Source organism: Pezoporus wallicus, unplaced genomic scaffold, assembly GCF_028554395.1.
Source record: "Pezoporus wallicus isolate ANWC-B61680 ecotype Strahan unplaced genomic scaffold, APGP_CSIRO_Pwel_v1 contig_7506, whole genome shotgun sequence".
Taxonomy (NCBI): domain Eukaryota; kingdom Metazoa; phylum Chordata; class Aves; order Psittaciformes; family Psittacidae; genus Pezoporus; species Pezoporus wallicus.
In genome coordinates this window covers 1,328,472-1,353,094 of record NW_026637546.1, presented here as the reverse complement: position 1 = coordinate 1,353,094, position 24,623 = coordinate 1,328,472, and the positions used below count along the sequence as shown (strand labels likewise).

The 24,623-nt window shown below is 41.3% G+C and overlaps 1 protein-coding gene across 2 annotated transcripts in view; it reads left to right on the top strand.

Annotated features, from left to right (window-relative positions):
• The window catches only part of DOCK8 (dedicator of cytokinesis 8), a 99,552-nt gene that overhangs the window by 44,620 nt on the left and 30,309 nt on the right, over positions 1-24,623 (top strand). For both annotated transcript variants that reach the window (XM_057406098.1, XM_057406097.1), the window contains exons 17-31: positions 90-228; positions 1,638-1,739; positions 2,445-2,540; positions 3,640-3,874; positions 4,965-5,129; positions 6,894-7,069; positions 11,819-11,914; positions 13,235-13,330; positions 14,103-14,252; positions 16,641-16,754; positions 17,806-17,961; positions 20,662-20,798; positions 21,381-21,550; positions 23,186-23,331; positions 24,050-24,232. In XM_057406098.1, the coding sequence (XP_057262081.1) occupies positions 90-228; positions 1,638-1,739; positions 2,445-2,540; positions 3,640-3,874; positions 4,965-5,129; positions 6,894-7,069; positions 11,819-11,914; positions 13,235-13,330; positions 14,103-14,252; positions 16,641-16,754; positions 17,806-17,961; positions 20,662-20,798; positions 21,381-21,550; positions 23,186-23,331; positions 24,050-24,232 (2,161 nt within the window). The remainder of the gene's footprint in view (positions 1-89; positions 229-1,637; positions 1,740-2,444; positions 2,541-3,639; positions 3,875-4,964; positions 5,130-6,893; positions 7,070-11,818; positions 11,915-13,234; positions 13,331-14,102; positions 14,253-16,640; positions 16,755-17,805; positions 17,962-20,661; positions 20,799-21,380; positions 21,551-23,185; positions 23,332-24,049; positions 24,233-24,623) is intronic.

Here is a 24,623-nt window from a genome sequence, read left to right as displayed (position 1 = left end):
CTATGGCAGATAAAAGCCTTCTGGCAAACTTGCTTCCTACTCAGTCTCATACTTACACTGGAAATGTGCTTTGCATTTTTTTTAAACAGGTCACCTGACTTCTATGAAGAAGTGAAAATTAAGCTGCCAGCAAAACTCACAGAGAAACACCACCTATTGTTCACATTCTATCACATCAGCTGCCAGCCAAAGCAAGGAGCATCTGTGGAAACCCTCCTTGGGTACACAGTAAGTTCCACGCGATATATAAGTATGTGTGCATGTATATATGTGTAACTACATCCTATGCAAACAGACTCTTTCCTTATCAAGAATTTCATCATGTATTCCCTTTCTGGTTATGATAATAAATCAAAACAAGTAGGTCACAGAAACAAGATGCACCTGTGCTGTTGCATCCTTACCCTATACTTTTGCGTTAGGTGTCTTTGAAGTTGATGAATTCAGCTGACAAAACCGAAGTACGCACCTGAATATTTGCAGCAAAGATGCTTTATAGCATATAGCCTAATTTTGTTATATTCTATTTTAGTGCAAAAAATCCCAATCCTAAAGCATACGCAATTACAATTATTTACTATTACCTAACACATTCATATACGCGGTATTTACTCATATTTTCAATTAGGTTATGTATGGCATATTGTTTATGTTCTAAAGTGTCTTTTACCCACAGCAAAATTGAAACAAAGGAAGAATCTAGAAGGTAAAATATAATTCTCTTGCAGTCATTATCTTCTTGTTGAGACTAGCATGTTTTAGCTTAAGAAATACATATCGTAGCATAGTCCCTTAGACCTTTTTATTTATCAATCAATATTTTTAACTGAAGAGATTTTAAAATAAAAGGAAGGCATAGATAATGATAATACTTCAGATTTGAAAACACTCTAGTGCCATGGTCAGCAATTGAGCACTAGGGACAGACAAGTGCTTTCTATGTGTTCCTGATTTGAAGTTTGTATTTGTTTTTTTTAATATGGTGAATACTTTCAAATGGGCTTTCTTTTATAAACAGATGTAGTCCCACCAATGTCAATGGGATTAGTAGGAAGCAAATTAGTTTGTAGTTCAGGAGTGAGACTTAACATAGACGAGGAGCTTCTGTTCACCTAAATACAAAATATTCCTGCCTTGTGATACTCAAATGCATAGCCTCTTTCAGACTTGAATAGAAAAATTGTGTCCAAATATCAACAGAGTTATGGTGAGTCATTCTGTCCTTTATTTTTATGGTGAACATGACCAAGATGTTCAATTTATCCTTAGCAAAATTTCAATTCTCTTTATTTTTGTCAAAGTCAAGGATCAGTCTATTCAAAACATATGATTTTTGAAATAAAAGCATGGACTCTAGGACATTCTTCTGGTAAGATTTTCAGAAAAATATATGTCACACATGAAAAGCCTTGTGTTTGTTTTCTTCAAACAGAATGGTTTGTAAAGCAGGCTTGTATATTTTTCTACAGTAGCCATCAGTGAATTAAAAATGCAAAGAAATTACTGTTGAATTGGTTAGTACAGAGAAGCTTGGGTCAATATCTCATTTGTTGTTTTGTTGACTGCACATAACAAATTAGATAAATAGCTCTAATCATATATAGTCATGAATATTGCTGTGTTTTCATTTGTTTCAGTGGCTGCCAATTCTGTTAAATGATCGTCTTCAAACTGGACATTACTGTCTTCCTGTTGCATTGGATAAGCTGCCTTTCCACTATTCAATCCACTCTCCTGAGGTAACAAAGAAAAACAAATAGTATTTGCCTAATGTAGAAGAACAGCATAAGTGTTTTACAAACTAACATTGCTGTCTGCCAGTAGACAATGGCTCCCTTTTATATTTTAAAAGGGGAAAGCTCTAGAGAAAAATGTGTTGCTATTATTGCCACTGATGGCATTATTATTTTATAGTGCTATACTGTGTTTTTTAGATTTAGTTATCCAAGCAAATCCTTATAAATTGTCTAATCAGGGGTACATTTGTTTAGAGGGTGTCAAGTCAATAATTTGCTTTCTTCCAGAAGATGATTTGCTCATTTTTTTTTGTGGCTGTGTGGGAGAGGGAGGAGAAATTGAATCAGGTGCTGCTACTGGAGCAGAAAACCGTTCTGTCTGAGTAAATATGGCAAGTAGGAAACTGTCCACAGGGTTAAACCTGCATCAGATCACCATGGAGTGCCTTTGGCAGTGCTTTAACTGGGAAACTTCTAACCTTAAATATACCCCCTCAGAAGATACACCCCTGTTCAATGTGTCAACTTCTCTCCATCTAGTCTATGAGAACAAGAAAGTGCCTAGCTGTGGTCCTCTGTATGTTATTGAATTGAGATACCTAAAGGGAAATTAATAGTGTGAATGCCCCATAGACTTCCACATAAACAGGCTTTCAGTTTGATCATTAAAAGGAAGATGACAATTCCCGTATTTCTTTTCCATTACAGAAGGTTCCATCTCAGACACAGCCTATTAAGTGGGTTGAAGGACACAAGGGTGTTTTCAATGTTGCAGTGCAAGCTGTTTCATCTGTTCACACTCAGGTAATGCATCAGAATCAATATACAGCTGTAGTTTCATTTCAAAGAGAATTCAGATGTCCAGGCCGACTCAGGAGGTTTATGAAATGGAAATGTTTAAGCCCACGCAGGTTTAAAAGCAACTAATGGCTATGCAAATAACCTGATATCCTCAGTGAATTAAATCCTTTGGTGAAATAAAATTTATTGGTACAAGTGAACAAATGAGCGCTCTCAGCAGCAAGTCACATCAAGCAATAGGAAGTCTGGTGTCCTCTTAGCTCAGCAAATGTCCACTTAGGCTGTGCTTGAAAGATGCTGGCAGGGCACAGTTCCAGTTTCTGCAGTCTTCATCTTCTTTTCTGCAAGGCTGGTTTAGACAATGTGTCCACATCTGCAGAGACATAGCAGCTCCATGCCTCAAGGGGCAGGTTATGCTGCCAGAACTCTTCAGGCACCTCAGCTGTCAATGCCACATAGTTTGGGGACACAATCTTAGTGTTGAATGAGAGCTCTATGATTCTGGTCATTTAAATGTAACAGGAAATTGGAATTTTGCCATATTATTGGGATACTGGTTTGAGGCAAGGCAGCTTTATTTTGTTTCTGCTGCTTTACAGTGCCTTCCCCCATCAATCCGTTCTAGTTAACCCTAGTAGCAATGTCCTAACAACTGGAAGCCCTGTGTCTGAAGCTGGTCTATGACCCTTTTGCAGCATGGTTTTTAAATGTAAGTAGGATATACTCATAAGTCACATAACTTGTATGTAGCTGGAATTTAGGTGCGATGACAGAGGGACTATAGACCTATGATGTGACAGAATTTTATTAGCGAGAAGAAACAGTCTTTTCATGAAATGAAGCAACCACTCTAGTGAGAGCTTTAACTTTTCTGCTTCTAATCTGATCTAACCAGAGTCTGAATTTGAGCCAGGTGAAAATGAACAAGCAAAAAGCTGTGACAGCTGTTTTACAAATTGATCTCTAGGACTAGCCACTACTGCAAGCTAGAAGGGTGAAAACACTTTCTCTCATCCCATCAGGTGGGACAATCAAGTTTGCTTAGCTAGCAGCAGCCTGAGCTATATGAACTGCGTTAACTGCGAGTGCACTGTATTTGCAGGACAATCACCTGGAGAAGTTCTTCACCCTGTGCCATTCTTTGGAAAGTCAAGTGTCATTCCCCATTCGACTGATGGACCAGAAGATTACAGAGGCTACACTGGAGCATGAACTGAAACTCAGCATTATTTGCTTGAATTCTTCACGCCTTGAGCCTCTTGTCTTGTTTTTACATTTGGTACTAGATAAACTATTCCAGCTGGCTGTACAACCCATGGTCATAGCTGGCCAGACAGGTATTTACTGGTGCATAACCTTGAAGTGGTAATGCAAGCAACCTAGAAATAGGGGCAGGGGGAAATGGTTGCTAAATACCCAGACTCAGATTTGATGTTTGGGGTAGCCCACTTCAAAAGGAGTTGTGCTTCTCAAAGCACAGTTTCACTACACAGTTTAATTAGATTTAACTGAGTTCCTGTCTTCTCTCCTTTCCCCCATACATATAAGACTCTCAGACTCTGTTGGAAGGTATGTTAAATTGTAGAGGCTTACTTATATGAAAATATAGGTCAAAAAGTGGGCTGTGGTTTAGCTTTGTTTGGAATTCAGTTGTTTTGCAACAAAAGCATCAGCACATCTTTTATCCTGCAACTGAGATTGCTGACTGCACTGTATCCTCTGTACAAATATCTTTAGGAAGAATTGTGTGAACACATGAATGGAGAGGGCATAGTAATGCGCATGGATTTTTCTTTTACTGAGTCTCCCAGTTATCCATCACAAGTATTAACTCTGGAAGGAAGGCACACTTGGAATGATGTAGTTTATTTCTTGTCTCATTTTGGTAAACAACACTTGTCATCCCCTATAACAGGGGCTTTGAGCAGCATGGTCTAGTGGAAGATGTCCCTGCCATCTGCCCCTTTCTGACCTAAACCATTCTGTGATGGTTTAGGTTCTTTCTGACCTAAACCATTCTGTGATTCTGTAGTCTGTGAAAAAGCCTGCTAGCTCGTGTTTATCTGTCAGCAGGAGACTAGTGAGTCTTGGTGTTCTTTGTATTTTATGCGAAATGTGTGAAGACTGCTAGAAATAGTAATTAACAGTTACACTCTACTTTTATGTAGCACAAAGTGATGGAGTAGCAATGATTGAGTTGAAAGTCAGCTTGTCTACTGAAGAGTGGTTATTTGCCTGTGTAGACCTTGGATCTGGTCAGGTTGCTGTCTAGAGATCTGAATTTGTTAAGGATTGAAGTAAAGCATTACGGTTAGTTGTTAATGGGTTTGATGAAGTATGATTTGTTGTTGTTGCTACAAAGAATGCCCTCACCTAATTATATTGTATAATATAGTGCTGAGACCAATTCTTGCCTTTGTTTCACAGCCAACTTCTCACAGTTTGCCTTTGAATCTGTGGTTGCAATAGTGACCAGCCTCCACAACAGCAAAGACCTGAGCAAAGACCAGCATGGGAGGAACTGCCTCTTGGCATCTTATATCTACTATGTATTTCGTCTGCCAGACCCTCAAAGAGAAGTAATCAAGCCAGGTAATGTTGGTGCAAGGGTTGCAAAAATATTCTTTTTTCTTGATACATGCTATTCAGAATGGTGCTTTTGATGAGGAGTTAGGGATTTGGCTTATAAAATAGCAAGCACAACTTCTCAGTGCCTACTGTTTAAGCACATCTCTGTTCAGATATGTAATTTTTCTCAGAGGAAGGGATCTCAGCACTACTACAAACTTGCCCTCCATAATCTCTATCTCTCAATTATTCATTTAAGGGGCAAGGTTGAGGTGAAAGGACTCCACAGCTATATGCAGTGCTGTGTTTTCATGAAGGTAGGAAGTGAGAGACATCTCATGAAGTCACTTTTCATGAAGTGAGAGGCATCTCCTAAATTGAGTCTTTCTCTAGAGGAATTTTCTCCAAAAACTAAAGTGGTGTTAAGATGCTGATTTCTTACTGGCCTGTACATCAGTAAGCTGCTTTCCATGCAAACTTTCCATGCACTAGTGTAAAGTGGTGTAGGGTCAAGCTCTGCCAATTTGTCCATTTCATTAGAGGTGTCATCAGGGGATAAAACCCTGTATGTTGGCCAGCAGATTGAGGGAGGTGATCTTTCTCCTCTGCTCAGCATTGGGGAGGCCACACCTGCAGTACTGTGTCCAGTTCTGGGCTTCTCAGTACAAAAGAGGTATGAACATGCTGAAGAGAGAGCAGCCAAGAGTGACAAAGGTGATAAGGGGACTGGAGCATCCCTCCAATAAGGAAAAGCTGAGAGATCTGAGACTCTTCAGCCTGGAGAAGAGAAGGCTCAGGGAGGATCTTCAATGCATACAAAGACCTGAAGGGAAAGTGCAAAGATGACAGAACCAGGCTGTTTCCCTTGGTGCCCAGTGACAGGACCAGAGGCAATGAGCAGAGACTGAAACATGGGAGGTACCCTCTGTCTGGAAACACTTTATTCTTGTGAGGGTGACTGGCACTGGCACAGGATGCTCAGAGAGGTGGTGAAATTTTTCACCTCGGAGTTATTAGAAAGGCATCTGGACATGATCCTGGGCAACTGGCTCTAGGTGACTCTGCTTGAGCATGAAGTTGGATCGGATGACCTCCAGAGGTCCCTTTGAACCTCAACTATTATGTTATTCTGCTGCAGTCCACTGTCCTAAAGCCTAAAATCCTAAAGAATTTATCTGAGTGATTACTATATATGAGCTGACTTACCACCAAGTAGCTGTGGGAGCTAAAGAAATGTGGGCCCTTTTCTCTTTTAAATGTTCATTTAAATCCCTCTTGAGGGACATTTAGACTGATGTTAGGATGAATTAAAATCTCTGATCTTACCTACACTTAGAAATTATTTATCCTGAAAAATAAAGTCCATGGGGAGGCTGAAAACTAGGTAATCATTTAGTGAAATTCCTGCTGGCAGTGATCTCTGCTTTCTTGGATACTTTGGACATGTTAAATCTTATGTGTTGAAGGTGACATTTTGTGTTTAGGCCTGTCTTAAGGTACAGGAAATTAAGAAGAGTTGATGGGAGAAAATGAGAGTTAATGTAGTAGAGCTGCTACTCAGGTAGCCCAGTTAAGATTTAGTTACTGCTTTTGTTACAATCACCCATGCACTTTGTCCTTCTATGCCTATGTAATTGTTAATTATGCAGTTTGTAGCAAGACTTTCAGAAGCTTAATGCTATTTGAAGTGTTGATGCTGTATCAGCAGTGAGCAAAGCTTGCTTGAATCTAGTTTTTGTCTCATATATATGTCTTTTAGTCTCAGTTCAAACATCTTCCTATGGGCAGGTGCAGGCAGCAGTGGCATTTCAACAGAGTCTCGTTATTACACATTTGGACGCACTTCCGCAATGTCTGTTGGGAGTAAACTCCTTCAGAGCCGAGTGATCAGCTGCAGCAATCCTGACATTGCTGTTACACAAAGTGCTACTGATGAGGAAGTCAAAAACATCATGTCATCCAAGGTAAGAGAACAAGGTAAAATATCCAGGGAATTGTGTGGACCCAGACCTAATCATCCAGATTTGTTCTGTGATGGTAGGGTTTGCTTCTTATAAATGCACTGTATATATCACCAGAAGCACTTGTGGTTTAGCTGATTTGGCATAGGTAAATGGTAAATCCTATTGCTAAATTCTGATTCTCTTGTCAGTGAAAAGAGCAACAGGTAAGAACTCTGTCTTTTATTTGAGACACAGACACTCCACAGAGGTGTTTTCTTTTTTAATGTGCCTCAATCTCCTATTCTTCCTGACATTTATGTTCTGTTCGCATTTGGTGACATGGCCTGGTCCAGGTGCACAGAGTCAGTGTGAGAAAGGACTACTACCACTTACACTGGGAACAAATTCACTTTCTAAAAGGAGTGAAAGACTCCTCAGAAGAGAAATAGTTTTCCTAAAATGCACTCATAATTTATTCTTGCTCCTTTTAAGTCTTTTGGTTGGTTGGTTGACTGGTTGGTTTGGGGTTTGTTTTTTGTTTGTTTTGGCTTTTTTGTTTTGCTTTGTTTTTTATTTTTCAAATCACAGAGAAATGTGTATGATAGCAGCCCCATGATTTTGTATCATCTATAGTACAGATGATATTTTGCAGATTTTGTAACTGGGTCTTTCCAAGTACTTTATTCAACCACAGAGTGAAACACAACTTCCTCTGTCTTTCTTATCCACAGCTACATGTGCCACCAACAGCTTGCAGGATAGAAAGGATGATGATTTCCAAAAACTTGAGTTTTGCTTCTCTGATTGGCACCTGGTGCTTGCCAGTCTACAGCATCCCAGACTCATCTCAGGGCTTGGTGAGGGTGGCTGTGCTTAGCTGTCTGGGCAAACCAAAATCTAGAGCTCCTCATTCAGCAGGAGCTGGGAAGCTGTGCCTCTGAGAAAATCAGGATTTTTTGCCTGTGTAAGGAGCCTCCTCCTAGCTGCAGCCCTGGCAAAACTCCACAGCAGCATGTCTGCTGAGCTCTGAACTATATCCCCCCTCGCTTCTCTTTGAGTGTTACCTATGTAAAATATTGCTTCTCAAGCAAGTTATTTCCAGAAACATTTTGAAGTCTTTTCTCCACTGAATGATCACATGCCTCTCCAGTTAAAGTGAATGAGTGCTTATCTTCAGCAAATTAAACCACAGCTAGTAAGATGCCAATCTATTTGATTTGTTTATACGGACATACATATTCATCCATAGCAATTTTTAATAATGTAGATTTGAACATAGAATCATAGAATCATTAGGGTTGGAAAGGAACTTAAGATCATCTGGTTCCAACCCCCCTGCTGTGGGCAGGGGTGTCTCACACTAGACCGTGTCACCCAAGGCTCTGCCCAACCCAGCCTTGAACACTGCCAGGGATGGAGCATTCACAACCTCCCTGGGCAACCCATTCCAGTGCCTCATCACCCTTACAGGAAAGAATTTCCTCCTTACATCCAATCTAAACTTCCCCTGTTTAAGTTTTAACCCGTTACCCCTTGTCCTATCGCTACAGTCCCTAATGAAGAGTCCCTCTCCAGCATCCTCATAGGCCCCTTTCAGATACTGGAAGGCTGCTATGAGGTCTCCACGCAGCCTTCTCTTCTCCAGGCTGAACAGCTCCAACTTTCTCAGCCTGTCTTCATATGGGAGGTGCTCCAGTCCCCTGATCATCCTCATGGCCCTCCTCTGGACTTGTTCCAACAGTTCCATGTCCTTTTTATGTTGAGGACACCAGAACTGCACACAATACTCCAGGTGAGGTCTCACAAGAGCAGAGTAGAGGGGCAGGGTCACCTCCTTCGACCTGCTGGTCACGCTCCTCTTGATGCAGCCCAGGATACGGTTGGCTTTCTGGGCTGCAAGCACACACTGAAGCTGGCTCTTGTTCATTTTCTTATTGACCAACACCCCCAAGTCCTTCTCTGCAGGGCCACTCTGAATCTCTTCTCTGCCCAAGCTGTAGCTGTGCCTGGGATTGCTCCGACTCAGGTGTAGGACCTTGCACTTGGCATGGTTAAACTTCATGAGGTTGGCATCAGCCCACCTCACAAGCGTGTCAGGGTCCCTCTGGATGGCATTCCTTCCCTCCAGCGTATCAACCGAGCCACACAGCTTGGTGTCATCGGCAAACTTGCTGAGGGCACACTCAATCCCACTGTCCATGTCAGCGACAAAGATGTTGAACAAGACCGGTCCCAACACTGATCCCTGAGGGACACCACTCGTTACTGGTCTCCAACCAGACATTGAGCCATTGACCACAACTCTTTGCATGCGGCCATCCAGCCAGTTCTTTGTCCACCGAGTGGTCCATCCATCAAATTGATGTCTCTCCAATTCAGAGACAAGGATGTCGTGTGGGACAGTGTCGAACGCTTTACACAAGTCCAGGTAGATGACATCAACTGCTCTACCCCTGTCCATCAGTTCTGTAGCCACATAGTAGGCCACCAGATTGGTCAAGCAGGATTTCCCCTTAGTGAAGCCATGCTGGCTGTCACCAAGCACCTTGTTGTTTTTCATGTACCTTAGCATGCCTTCCAGGAGAATCTGCTCCAAGATTTTGCCAGGCACAGAGGTGAGACTGACTGGTCTGTAGTTCCCTGGGTCATTCATTTTCCCCTTCTTGAACGTGGGGTTTATATTTCCCTTTTTCCAGTCATTGGGAAGTTCACCTGACTGTCATGATTTTTCAAATACGATGGCCAGCGGCTTTGCAACTTCATTCACCAGCTCCTTCAGGACCCGCGGATGGATCTCATCAGGACCCATGGATTTGTGCATGTTCAGATTTTTAAGATGGTCTCTAACCATTTCCTCTCCTACAGTGGGTGCAAGGTCTTCATTCTCCCAGTCCCTGCATCTGCCTTCCAAGACTTGGGTGGTTTGGTCAGAGCATTTGCCAGTGAAGACTGAGGCAAAGAAGTCATTCAGAACCTCAGCCTTCTCCAAATCCTGTGTAGCCAGTTCTCCTGAGAGCTTCCTGAGGGGGCCTACATTCTCCCTAGTCTGTTTTTTATTTGCTATGTACTTGTAGAATCCCTTTCTGTTATCTTTAATACCTCTAGCTAAGTTTAATTCTGACTGGGCCTTAGCTTTCCTAACCTGGTCCCTAGCTTCCCAGACAACATCCCTGTACTCTTCCCATGCCACCTGTCCTTGCTTCTAGAAGCCTCTTTTTTCATTTGAATCTTCCTCAGGAGCTCCTTATCTATCCAAGGAGGTCTCCTGGCCCTCCTGCTGCACTTCCTTCTGGTTGGGATGCAACACTCCTGAGCTTGTAGCAGGTGATCCTTGAATATCAACCAACAGTCTTGGGCCCCCCTGCCCTCTAGGGCTGTATCCCATGGAGCCTTCCTAAGCAGGTTCCTGATGAGGCCAAAGTCTGCTCTCTTGAGGTCCAGGGCAGTGAGCTTGCTGCACACTCTTCTCACTGTCCTGAGGATCTCAAATTCGACCATCTCATGATTGCTGCATCCAAGGCTGCCCTGGAGAGTCACATTTCCAACGAGCTCTTCCCTGTTGGTGAGCACGAGGTCAAGCATGGCACCTCTCCTTGTCGGCTCCTCTATTACTTGCAGAAGGAAGTTGTCTTCCACACAATAGAGGAACCTCCTGGATTGCTTGTGCCGGGCCGTACCGTCCTTCCAACAGATGTCAGGGTGGTTGAAGTCACCCATGAGAACAAGGGCCTGTGAGCGTGAGGCTTTACCTATCTGTCTATAGAGTGCTTCATCCGCAGGTTCTCCTTGATCAGGCGGTCTGTAACAGATCCCCACAGTAATGTCTCCCAGAGCTATATTCCCTTTAACCCTGACCCACAAACTCTCTGTTGGCTGCTCACCTGTCCCCAGACAGTTCCATACTCTCCAGCCTACCCCTAACATAAACGACAACTCCCCCTCCCCGCCTGCCAGGCCTGTCTTTTCTAAAGAGCCTGTAACCTTCCATTCCAACACTCCAGTTGTAGGAGCCATCCCACCATGTTTCTGTGATGCCTATTATATCATACCCCTGTAGATGTGCACACATCTCTAATTCCTCTTGTTTGTTCCCCATGCTACGGGCATTTGTATAGAGGCATTTGAGCCGAGCTCCAAATGAAGCCGGCTCATTGGCCAGAGCGGCTGGGATAGCTTTACGAGTTTTCTGTAATGTACAGTGTGCTAAAAAAGAGAGCTCAAGGCAGGCAATTTTTTTACATATTAATACAGAAGTAAAATGTTTGATATTACAGCTTCATCACTTTGATAAATGTAGCAATTCACAATTGGCTATTGCCATTTCATTTCATTTAAACTTGGTATTACTTTTAATGAAGGAAAGACTCCAGATGCTATTTAATTTGGGATGTAGAGCCATCGGATAAACTTAAAGGACCCTTTGAAATTTACCGTTTGAAAAGGTGAGTTGTAGCGCCTCCAAAATACACCTGCAGTGCTGCAGTTGGACACGCGATGGCAGTGTTGGCATTTGCACTCTCCTGCGGCTGCGGCGTTCGTGTGTTCCTCGGGCTCTAGTGGGGAGTGGGATGCGGAGGAGAGACGAGCTGTTCAGGTGAACGTCTGTGCATACCTTCAAAAAAAATCCCCAAAACCAGCCAAAACCCAAACAAACAAAAAACCCCAACAACAATAACAAAACAGAAACCAAACCAAAACTGCTGTTGATTTCGTCTCTCTTAATCATGTGTTAATTTCCTATTATGTATTTCTTCTGGCTATGCTCTCCAGCCTATGGATCACAGCTCCAGTCGGATGTCTGTCTGTGTTGAAGGAACAAATGACATGCCAACCGTCTGTGGAAGCTCAAGAGCGCCCAATAAAAAGGTAGCCTACCGCTAAGCATGAGGGAGCGCAGTAACAGAGTCTGGAGCCTTCTGAGGCCGTGCTGATAATTAGTGGTTCAAAATGAGGAAAGGGGAAAGCGAGAACAAAATAACAACCAGTTTTATTGAATAAAGAGTTTGTGATGGAATAAGTGGGTAAATATTACCCAAACCTTTCTTCTTCTGCTCCTGAGTCTTTAGACTTTTTTCTTCTTTTCTTTATTTGCCAGGACTGATTTAGACAAGTAGCAGCCTGCCTGGATCCTCCCTTTGCTCTCTTTCTCAAGATGTTAGGGCCTCTGTGTTTCTCCACTGCTGTTTACCCTTGTATACCTGCCTTTACATGTTACAGTAAACCCCATTCAGAAATGTTTGCCGTCTCTATCTTCTGTAAAGAAAGTTTTCTTTTCCCCTTTTTGTAGCTTTTATAACCAATAAATTCCTTTCTATCTTGACTATTCATTCCCAAATAGCTTTTTAACAATATAGAAGATACCATGTCACATTGATATTTTTTCCAGAGCTGTGCCTTGTGTTTGGCATTGATCAGCAACAGTAGCTTTGGATGAAGAAGGAGGGGAAAAACCCTGAAATGAGCAGTTCAGAATCTGAATTACAGTTCAGAAACTCTCCTTCCTTACTCCTTTTTATTGGTTTGATTTCTGCTAAAAGGCATAGAGATTTATACCCAGTCTGATTTTGGATGGATTACGATGTCCTATTCAATTTAGATATGCTTGAGAATCCCATTAAATTTATTGTCTAAGTCAGAATAGATAACAGTTATTGTAATAAAATTTTAGTCCAGATTTGCATTTCCTAAAATTTTAGGTCATTGGGATTGGGTGATATGGTCACATCTCACTGCAAAGAGTATTGTCTCCAGCTACAAATCTCTGTGCAAGCTCTGTTGTGGTTATCACTGTGTGCTTCTCTCCCACCACAGAGACAACCTTACTTACACCTTCTCTCAAAAAGCATGAATGTGAAAGTGCTTAGCAGAGAGTAGGGAATGTGACTGCTCACTGTCATGCATATAGCCAGTGGCCTGAGGATAGACCGAAGGCATTTTCCAGTTTAGTTATCCAGAACTCTGTATCCACAGGAAATGGGTCCCCAGAAGTCTGTTTGCCACCAGCGTTAGTTGTCTGTCATTTTGGTCAAATCTGCCTTCTGATTCTGCAGGGATGTCAGCACATCCCTATCCAGCTGCTGACTTTCCAGTTTGGGGGCGTTTCCCACAGGGAAGAGGGGCAATGTTGAAACTGAAAGAAGAGTTGATTGAAAAAACATTTCCCAACACTCTGTGTTTATTATCTAGCATTTCCATGAGGAGCTGGCACTGCAGATGGTGGTCAGCACGGGTATGGTGAGAGAATCTGTCTTCAAGTATGCCTGGTTCTTCTTTGAGCTCCTGGTAAGCTTTGACAGTGGTATTTTACAGTAGGTAAATGGAGAAAATGTAATGGGTAATCCAGACACGGATTTAGTTGGGTGGTAATCTCTTCAGTTATTCAGCCCCAGTGTGGAAAGTAGAAAGTACAACTAAAGAATCCTCCATATTCACTTGATTCCCCACTGACAGCCTGTGATGGCAAAGTCCTGTGCAAACTACATGCACAGTGGTACACAGGTTGCAGAAGGCTGACAGACAGACATCAAAACAAGCCCTTCCTTTTTAAATACTTGTTCCTGTCTTTTCTGCTTTGCTAACAGCCTGAGAGCAGTGACAAGGCTCCCCAAACTCACAGAATCACAGAGCCCCGAAGCGATAGATGTCAGTGGAAAAACCACACTGATTTTCAGTGGCAGCATATAAACAACCCAACATCAGGTGAAGAAATAAGAATTAATTCCAGAAGTATCACTCCCTGTCTGTCATCATGAAGGGCAAACATTGCAAACAGCATTTCAGAGCTGCAGATGCAAGGGTCTATGGAGGGTCATTCTGATTTTGGGTGCCGAGAGTAGCCAACTGCATGAACCTGAACAGAAGTCAGTGTCTGTCTGTGTGAGTCTTAGGCTCTCTGCTGGCATTGCGAGTACATCTATCACAGCAGCTCTGAGAAGATGGGAGTGATTACATTCAGGAAAAAACAAGTAGGGAATCTTACTCCCAGGCACAAAGTGAAAGCAGTAGTTTTACCTTCAGTTTGGGCATTTTTGTATTTTTTTTTTTCTGTTTGCAGATAAAGAGTATGGCTCAGTATGTTCACAGCATAGACAAACAAGATAACCCGCGAAGAAGCCGGTTCTCTGATCGTTTCAAAGATGATATTACTACTATAGTTAGTGTGGTTACTTCAGAGATTGCTGCGCTTTTAGTCAAACCACAGAAGGTAAATGCATTGTGGATCCTTGCTACTCAGCTGGTGTTGCACAGAGCAATTTAATCCCATTTCACCTTCATCAGTGTTACTAGACTTACGCTAAAACTAAGGCAGTATTCTCACATAAACCTTAACTGAGTTGTGGCTGCGCAAGAGGCAGCCTTGTGCTCTCCTGGTAGTTTGTTTTGATTCAGCTCAGCTCTCCAGCCTGCTTCTTGATATGACTTTGGGAAGCAGGGAAGGAATTCCCTTTCCCATCAACAGGAAAGGTTGTGCGCCTAATTTTAGTGGTAGTGATGCTTTATGCCATGTCAGCCAGGGCATCAAACTGCAGCCCAAGCAGGGTTTATTCCTGCTACCCTCATTTCTAAGGTATAGTGGTTATTTTGTATTTGACTTCTCTGATGGCAGTGGGATAAACAATATGAAGGCTGTATTCCTCCTGAGGGCTGCAGAATCCAAACATGAGTGATCTAACCCCAAGTCTCTTTAAAGAGGCACTGGCCACATGAAAATTAAAGACAAAAAATAAGCCCTAAATCCCATAAAATTTATTTTCCTGATACGTCTTAACAAGCTGCACTGATACAATGGATTATAAAGTTGAAACAATCACAAAATGTAATTTGTATTTTAATATTAATACTGTCAGTTTATATCACTGATGTCACTCCACATTAGCCGATAGACAAAAGTTAAGGCCACAGGTAGGCACTGGGTGACTGTTGTTGCTCATTTGTTGCAACTGACTTTTTTCATACCTCAGAGCTGCCAAATGCACTATGGCAGCCCAGCACTGAGCTCTGCCACAGGGCAGGACCAGACTGGAGAGCTGGCCTGCCAGGTCAGCTTCCTGATCCACTTCATGTGTGCATACCACTGTGCTGTTGAGGAGCAGAAAGTGGGAAAGGGCCAAGGCCAGGCAACTGAGGGCAGAGAATGGTGGAAGTTATTGCCGCTGTCCACCAAAGAGTTGTTCCCGAAGCTTTACCCTTTGCTCAATCCCTTGGTGTGCTTTCGTGGTAGCCACATGTCGAGCAATTGTTTTCACAGAAATCTCTCCTTAAGGTGTCAGTGACATTTTTCTTTTAGGTATGTTGTGTAATAAAAATCTGTTACATGAAAGATTTTTGAATAGAAGTAAAAGTTTTGCCAGGAAATTTTATGGGCTGTTTATTCAATTCAGTTTTGGTAGAGTGAGGATATAGAACCAGATCATGTTTGAAAATCCCACTGCAGCCTTTGCATAATGAAGGCTGATGGTTAGCTGTACAGAGCAGCAGTAGGCAGTATGCGTCTCATTACAAATCCAAGCAGTAACAATATATGTTTCAATACATGGATGAGCATGTCCGATTGCCCTGGGATTCTGCAGTGATATGTCTGGTGTATTTTAAGCTACCAGCTTAAAAAGGCAGTGGAAACCTAATTTTGACTTCACAGCAGAAAAATGCCTTGCTGCATAAATTAGGGATCACGGGAGATGGATGTATGTTATATGTGAGCAGCCACAAAAAGGTTGAAGTGTAACCACCCTGAGGTGCTGCACACCTGTCCTCACTAGTCAGAGACACCGGTAGGGGCAATGTTTTTTCTCAGTCATTGCTGTCAGTCTTGACTGAACCCACCTGAGGGCTCTGAATGTTAAATCTGTGCAGATCACTCACGCACCTCCACAAATTCTCCTTGGTGAGCTACACATGCTACTGAGAATTTGTTATTTAAACTGGTATGTTTGGAGTAACTGCAGCCTTATTTTAGGGGGCACATGAAGTTCTGTGATTTTTGCTTGGGGCTGCATATCTCTGGTAATCAGGCCAATGCAAAAGCTTAGATGCTGAATGGTAAAACCCACAGATCTAACTTACTAGGATTTTTTTACTTAGTATTTTTTTAAGCATTAGCTTTATACTTAAAATTTCTAAACAAAATGTTTGGCATTCCATCAGCAAAGACAGATTTTTTATTAATAATTTAAAACAGCATTTTATGTTTTAAGTGTGTAAACCGGCATTCTCTAATGTTAAAGATTCAATTAAAACACAAAATAAAATAAAAGCATGTGCAGAATTCCAGCCCATAGGTAATTCAGAACAGGTCTCAAATTCCGTTCCAAACCACGACAGTCAACCCAAAGGTTTGTGTTGATAAACTTGTTCATTCATCCTTTGATAGTCCCTGTGAAAGTCACAACAGTTGAAATAATTTACAGGAATGATTCAGTATGATTTTAACAAGATTATGTAAACTGGAGAACTGAAACAATCTTCACCAGTATGTTCCATGCGACGGCTCTGGGAGCTGTCTCCTATACTGCTTTTTAATGATTCTAAAAATTCTTCTGCCTTTGTATATGTTTTATACATCATAACTACATTTCCCCCCCTTTTTTTAAAGGAAAGTGAGCAAGCGGAAAAAATTAATATCAGCCTGGCATTTTTCTTGTATGATCTTCTTTCTTTAATGGACCGAGGATTTGTGTTTAATCTCATCAAACATTACTGTAACCAGGTAGGCACCATGCATGATTGGGATTGCATCTGGCTTACAGCCAGTCTGGTGTTCTGTTCTGATTCATTTATCTATCAAGATCCTTTGAGTTGTGTTAAAAAGCTAGGTAAATTTCCTATTTCTTATTGCATATGCAGAGACTTTAAGACTTTTTTGATTTGTGGTCTACAGAAAAAAAATGGACTGGAGGTTAAGATCCTTTTAGAAATGTTATACCTTGCACTACTGCAGAGCATCCATGGAGCCACTTTTCTTCCCTTACTTTTTTACATCCATTAGCAGACCATATGGTCTGCAGACCATACAGAGCAGCTTTTGATCTCTGACTCCTCCAGTGCTGTAAGGATATTATTTAGATTTGGGAGATTCAATCAAAATGATCCATTTCTGACTTCTCACTATACAAGCCTTCCTCCACCCCTCCCCCCAGAAAACCACCAAATTTATGCAGGATGTTGCTATGAAATGATTTGTTGTATTTGAAGGTGAAAGTTTTCCTTCTGTTTTGTGATTTGATATACCTGCTGTAACTTTTTTGCCAAAGGAAGAACCTCTGACAGCTGATGGTAGGTGGGAGAATGCAAGTTGGCTACCAGCCCTGCTTCCTAATGTATGTGCAATACTCCACTGATGTCATTGTTCCTATGATGAAAAATGACAAGACCACTCTCCCTCTGTTGCCCAGCAGGACTCTTTATGAGTTTGCCACAGACTCAACAAATTTTTGTTTGGTTTTAATCTATGTATTATGCAAAAGGGAAAAATTACTGTATTTTTTTCTTTTGGGATAAAATACACACACCCCCCCCCCCCAATTCATTGTCTCTTAGGAAGATGGTAAGTCAGAAGGGGCAGGGAGAGAGGGACACCGCCACTGCCAAAAGAAGAGGAGCTAATAGATGGAAATTCATTAGGTAGAGGGAACCAGTGAGCATTTTAGGGCATGCTGGGCTATTTGTCTATTTCTGCTTTGGGAAGCAGAGTATTTCACTGCATGGTAATTTAAATAGTGCATGCCCATTACATGACACTTTTTGTTTTGCTTTTCTAGCTCTCAAACAAGCTGAACTCACTCTCTACCCTTATTTCCATGAGACTGGAGTTCTTGAGAATTCTCTGCAGCCATGAGCATTACCTCAATCTGAACCTCTTCTTCATGACCTCTGCATATGCTCCAGTATCCCCCTCTCCCTCCTTATCTTCCCAGGTAGGCTTCCATTAGATGATATTGCATCAATGTCACATAAGCACACATGTACAGATATTTGTATTCAGATACTTGGATTAAAATAAACCTCTGTTATATCAGGGAGAACAACTTCCCTCTTGAAAGAAGAGGGGCAGAAGAGCAAAGACTAAGAGAGCAGTACTGCAAGACTGCATCTACAGAAATTAAAGCTTAACATGACACAGATGTGTGCCCCTCTAGAAACATTTAAAGAGAAAATTACTGTTAAGGTAGACGTACAGGGTATAAAAGGAACATGGCTCTGAATGCTGATTTACAGGTGCACCTATATCCCATTCGTACACAACCACAGATACGTATTTCAATATCTGTTTTAGAGAATTATAGCTAGCAAACTTTCTGTGCATTTGCCTTCTGGCTGAACTTTTTGTTCCCCAAGTGGATGTAGATGCTACCGCTATGCAAAATAGCAGCTAAATCACTGCAGTTTTCAGTATCCTGCAATCATGGATTTCTGTTGATCATTAATGTTGTTCAGAGCAGGATTACCATTCTTTCCTTTTCAAATAGCCATGTACTTTGTTCTGGGTTTCTCCCACCCCCATGCTACAATGGTTGCCATCACTTTGCCAATGATTTTTCTGTGCTTTCACTTTTATTTGAGCTTTATGATTTTCTTGTGTGGAAACACATATCCTGAGTAGACCTCTCACACCATTTTTGTGAACGCCTCTCCTTATCACTTCTCATTTCTTCCAGGATGTCATTTCCAGTACATGCACATTTTTCCAGACTTGACCTGATACTGACACAGCTCTGGATGTTAGGACCTTCCATCCATCATCCTGGGCATGGAGTTCACAAACACTGAATGAAGAAATTGTTGTCTGACATACCACACACAATTTCACCAGTCTTGTGCCCTTCTCTTCTACATTCTACTTAGATGGTATCTTGCTTTTACCATGGGGCAGACCCCCTAACAAAGGGTGCTAGCCTGCCTGGTTTCCACCTCAGTGGTCTTGCAGAGGTCAGGACTGGGATGAAGCATTTCAGTGCAAAGCCCCATAAATGCACATCCTTTGAAAGCAGGGAGATGGAACTGAAGCTAAGAAGGGAGGGAGGTTCAAAAACACTCTTAGTAATGGCAGAGTTCAAATTCATGATTTCTTTTTCAAGTGTCATTGCCAAAGAATTAGTTGGATACTAAGATGATACCTTAAGGGTTCTGACAGCTCAATAAAAGTAAATAATACTTTCTTGATTTTTTTTTCTTCATCTCAGAAGAAAAGCAATAAGGTTTTAGCATCAGGATTTCCTAATAGTTTTGCTTAATGCTAATCCTGTATGCCAAAGAACAAGAAATAGGACTCTGTTGCTTATGGGTTAAAAAGAACTGAGCATAGCTCCTGTAACTAGTTCTAGCAAACCAGAGCTGGGCACACACCAGTTTAATCATTCTTTCCTTCGAGCAACATCATCAACTCATTCTCCTTTAGGCGTAACCTGTGAAGTGCAACCTGTGCAAATCAATAAGGCTTTTGTGTTCTTTGGATGATTTACTACATTAGCTGACCACTCTTGCACTAATTTTGATCTGTCTGTAGGAGTGCTGCCCAGCTAGAGTTATATTTTCAGTAAGAAATACGGCCTCGTGAATAAATCTTTTGGAATTCTTGGAGAGAAGCCAAATTCACTTAACTTGGTGCTCTACACTTTAACATTATTCCCCACAAACAGTACAGCCAGTGCCTGTCTGCTTGAGGTTGAAATTGGAGTGGACTTACATAGGTGGACCCAAAGATTGGGGATGCTCAGAGACATGAGTTTCATTTGAGCCAATATGCTGGAAAACAGCTGCTACAGTGTGGTATACTGCTACTTTCTGTGATTGTTTTCTGGGGTGATTTCCAGGTGACTGGCAGAAATACTAGGAGAGAATATTGAAGAATATAAATTAAAAGCAACGTTTGGACCCATAAACCCCAGTAACTGCACTTGGAAGTAGAGCCTGAGACTTATGTTCACCCCATCAGGGGACAGAAACATTTCAGGTGACCTGTGGTACACACACCTATGATTGGAGAAGCTCAGAAGTTCACAACACATATATAGCAGCAACTTTCCATTTCTGGGCTGGCTGTATATCAGTCAAAGCCATTAAGTTACAGCAATTTGAAGGCGGCTCTAAATTGTGGCAGCTGACAGCAAGCTCAGCTAAGGATTTCCAGGCTGAAAGGAAACGCTGTTTGCATGTCTTTCCTGACCTCACTTCTGTAGACGTCATGGATGCTGAAGAAGACACAGTGCAGAGCTTCTGATACCAAAGTCTCTCTTAATGTAGGGGCAGCCTCTTGCTGTACAATGTCCAATGGCCACTCTGCAACAGTAATGACATTGCAAGGAGTTTTAAACATGGAGGAAATTCGGACTGTGTCCTGTCCAAACTAATGAATATAGGGTAGGAAAAATGCCAAAGGAGTTTCTTGCACAGAATGGAAAGGATGAGATTGCATCCTAGCAGGCAACTTATCTGAAACTATATGCATTATATTTCACACTCAGATGTTTTCCTCCAGAATGTCCAACCCTCTTTCAAAGTCTGTGTTTTTCCCCTGGTAGAGATTTTCCATTAGCTACATGGACTGTGAGTACAACCCCATAAAGAAGCTTTGATTTCAGTGATTGTTCTTTAACATTTCTAATATACTTCTGCAGAACTCTAGCTCCTGCTCTAGTTTCCAGGACCAGAAAATCACTGTGTTTGACCTCTCGGCTGAATACCGTCAGCAGCACTTTCTAACTGGCTTACTTTTCACTGAATTGGCAGCAGCACTGGATGCAGACAGTGAGGGGTGGGTATCCGAATTTGCAGATTTTAGAATGGAACTGAGTTACACTACTACTCTTGGCAAGGGCATAGTTTGATTCCAGGGCAGTCCTGCTGCCCCACTCTTTTCAATCACTTTGTAACACAGCAATAACACACTCATTGTTTTATCTGTGGTATGTTGGACCCAGTAAATAAATATATACTCTTTGTTGTGGTAGTGTTGGCTAAACAGCCAAATTGAGAGCACAGCATGAAATTCTAGCTGCTCTTCTCTCTAAAACACCTCTGCCTTTGAACTAAGAGTTTAGCTAAACTTTGGCCAGAGTCTGATGCTTTTCTTAAAGCACTTCTCTTCACAATATTGAATTTTTATGGGAACTTTGAAAGACTTGGGTGCTCTTTGGTTGTGGTGAAGTGGCTTGGAGATGTAATTCTGCTATCTTTTGCAGGGAACATGAGTCTCTGTTCAGAATGGAAGAGATCATCTAATGAATATGGGTGTATTAATTTGTTTCACCTCCAGTCTGTTTCTTATATCTTTGATTTATAGATAATTTGTGCATGACTCATTAATGAAGCTCATGGATGGTTTTTATGTTAACAGGATTAGCAAGGTGCAAAGAAAAGCTGTCAATGCTATACTTAGCCTGCTGAGTTCCCATGACTTAGACCCACGTTGCTCCAAAAAAGAAGTGAAGGTTAAAATTGCAGCTCTATACCTCCCTTTGGTTGGTATCATTTTGGATTCTCTGCCACAACTCTATGATTTTACAAGTAAGACCTTTTTCCCTTTGTATTTTTCAGCTTATTAGAGTGACTTGTTTAAATAGTCTATCAAATATAAAAGAGACCATATTAAGTGCAGAAATCCCCTGCAGTCTAGTAAGGTTGTCTATTTCTTTGCTCTGAAGTAAACTGGATTTTTATAGACAGGAAACACTTTAGTGTCCTCACTTCACGAGCAAATGATGGACCAGGGATATATCTGTAAGTACAGGAGTATAAGCCTATCTCTTAGTGTAAATATTATGATATCCTACAAATAAAGCCTGCTAGAAATATTAAGATATAGATAGGTTTAACAGAAAACAAGAATGACACTGACTTACATCACAATTAAAGAAATTGGATTGTATATTTCTGTCTTTTTCTATTGCTCTTTAGTGCTATTAACATGATACCAAAATTTATCTCTGGTTAATGTAATTGTCACAAGGGAAATATATTTTTTGTCATCTGTTATAACTATAAACTTTGCTCTACATTATGAACCTTTTAAATCAGCATTCTCAAACCATTTAAACCAACATTATTTAGGCTGTTTCCTTGCATTTTTCTACATGTGTATTCATGTGATATTGCTGAAAGTAGCTATTTCAGGTTTTCTTGTAAGACAGTAGATATCTGCTACCTGGAAAAATACATTTCACTTGCACAAATAAAATAAAGGTTTTAAAGAAAAAAAGGTATAATCTTTGAAGAACATACTTTTGTCACTGTTTCTGAAAATATTTTGTATGTAGATGTCCAGACAAAAAAAACCCTTAATACTGTGAAAGTATTATTTAGCACTTTAGTCTAAAAGGAAGACACATTGGCTAATCAGCTCTCACCCCATTCCTCTAATCTTAAGTATTATTCTTATACCAGAGATGAAACAAAGATGACATAAGGAAGCCCAAGTTGACCAGTATGGCTAGGTTTCCAAGTCTTTCTTTTTTAATATCTGTCACAGGAGGCTGTTGACCTCATTCCAAACACACTGGGTCTGGCTGGTCCCTCCACTTCTCTGGAAAGCAGGCTTGCAAAACACAAAATGGACACTCAGAATAAGTGGAGATTTTTACAAAACTTAAGTATAAATATCCTTATTTGTTGAAAGTGATGTCAAGAACTAGCAGGAAATAGAAGGAGTTAAATGCCTAAAACTAAACTTGTTCTTAAGCCAGCAGGCTATACCATCTCTGTCAGCTGTTAGCAGACTAACATACTTTGCTGAATATCACCAAACCCATGTATGGCTTTTGAGCTGATCCCCTTGCCTGAAATAGACTGGAACTGAATGGTTCCCAGTCTTATGAAGTGCTGGTTTAGCTCTGAACTTCAGAGACAACCTTATGTTTGTGACTGCTTTTGCTTTTAATCTGGCTTCTCTGAACACCTGGAGCTTATTGGACACATCTCCTTTCCCTGTGTTTATTTGAACAATTTGGCAGCTTTTGCAGGTGCCTGCAATTGTATTGCTAATGCTGCACCTCTTTTTGCTGCTTGGTGCATCAGCCAGACCAACAGCCTTAGGGATGAAGGTTCCAACTGTTTTGTTAGGTTACAGCCCAATGGAAGACTGTGATATGTGATCAGCAACAACTGGATTTTTCCTGAAGTTCCAATAAGATTTTTGAAATCTAGTTTCAGATCCTCGCAGCGGAAAAGTGCGCACAGGAAACACAGAAGAAGAAGAAGAGTCTGCAGGTGCAGTCAATCAGAACGTAGCCCTTGCCATTGCAGGGAATCAGCTCAACCTCAGGAGCTTTGGAATAACTCTAATATCCCTGGTATGGTCAGTGCTCTGCCAGTCTCCTTTCTTGTATCTATGACCCTCTTTGTTTTCTCCTTTTATCCTTTCTTGCCACTAATAACTACAGTCATGAGAAACTGTGTTCTTGTTTCCTCCAGCCCCAAAGAATGCCTCATATTCCTCCTGTCTTATCCCACTCTTCTCTCCTAGACATTTAATTACTCCTTTACCATAAGTTGTTCCTCGTTTTCTCCCGCATGCCTATTTCCATTTCCACAACCAATCTAGTCTTATTTCCAGATTACCTAATGTCACTCTGACTCCCCCAGTGCCTTCCAATCCCAGTCTCACCTGAATCCATGGATCTAGGACTCAGATCCATGGATTTTCCTCCTTTTTCTTCATAGTTTGGGGTTTTTTTTAATCTCCTATACAATTTGGCTGACACAACTGCCTTACAAGAAGGGACCAAACAGTAATAGAATCTTTTTCCACATTATTCAGAGGAAATTAAAATACACCCATCAGGCAAACAATGCTTTTGTGCTTCTTTATGTATTTCCCATGCGTACAACTAGTCCTGCTACTAATCACATGCATTCAAAAATACAATCAGTGTAACCTGAAAGCAGTTATGTTTACCAAAGTCCAGTTCTGAGATTCTATTTCACTTAAATTTAAATAACATTACTTCACCTGAATTACATCCCTTTTCTTTTACTTCTTTCAACTGACATTTACTTTATCTGCCCTAGCCCTACAGACAGAGTGCCACATTAAGTCCTGATACTACTCGCAATCTTTTGATATGTTTCCTCTGGATCATGAAAAATGCTGATCAGAATCTAATACAGAAATGGATTGCAGACCTTCCATCCATGCAGTTGAACAGGATTTTAGATTTGCTTTTCATTTGTGTGTCATGCTTTGAGTACAAGGTAGGTGAAACATGGCCTGATTTTGTTGTCCTGCTATGTTTTGGGGTGGTTTTTTTTTCCCTTACCTTCTGGCTGTCCAGGAGAAATTCATTACTGACAACTGTTAAATTAGCTCTTGTTTAATCTATGCTACAAATGGACAAATTAATTCAGCTAAAATAGTCTACACTACCCTTCAAGGAAAATACAGCCAAAACCTTAGAGAAAGTCCCATGAAGTTGGCTTAAATTACTTTATTATTTTCCTTTCCCTGGGGATTTGAGGGCTATTTTTGGTGGGCAATGTATGGTGGGCAATGTTCCTATAAGTACCAGAAAGGACACTAAGGATGACCCCTTAATTAAGAACTAGGACTGGACATCAGGACTTCCATCTCTGACAGGGTCTGTCT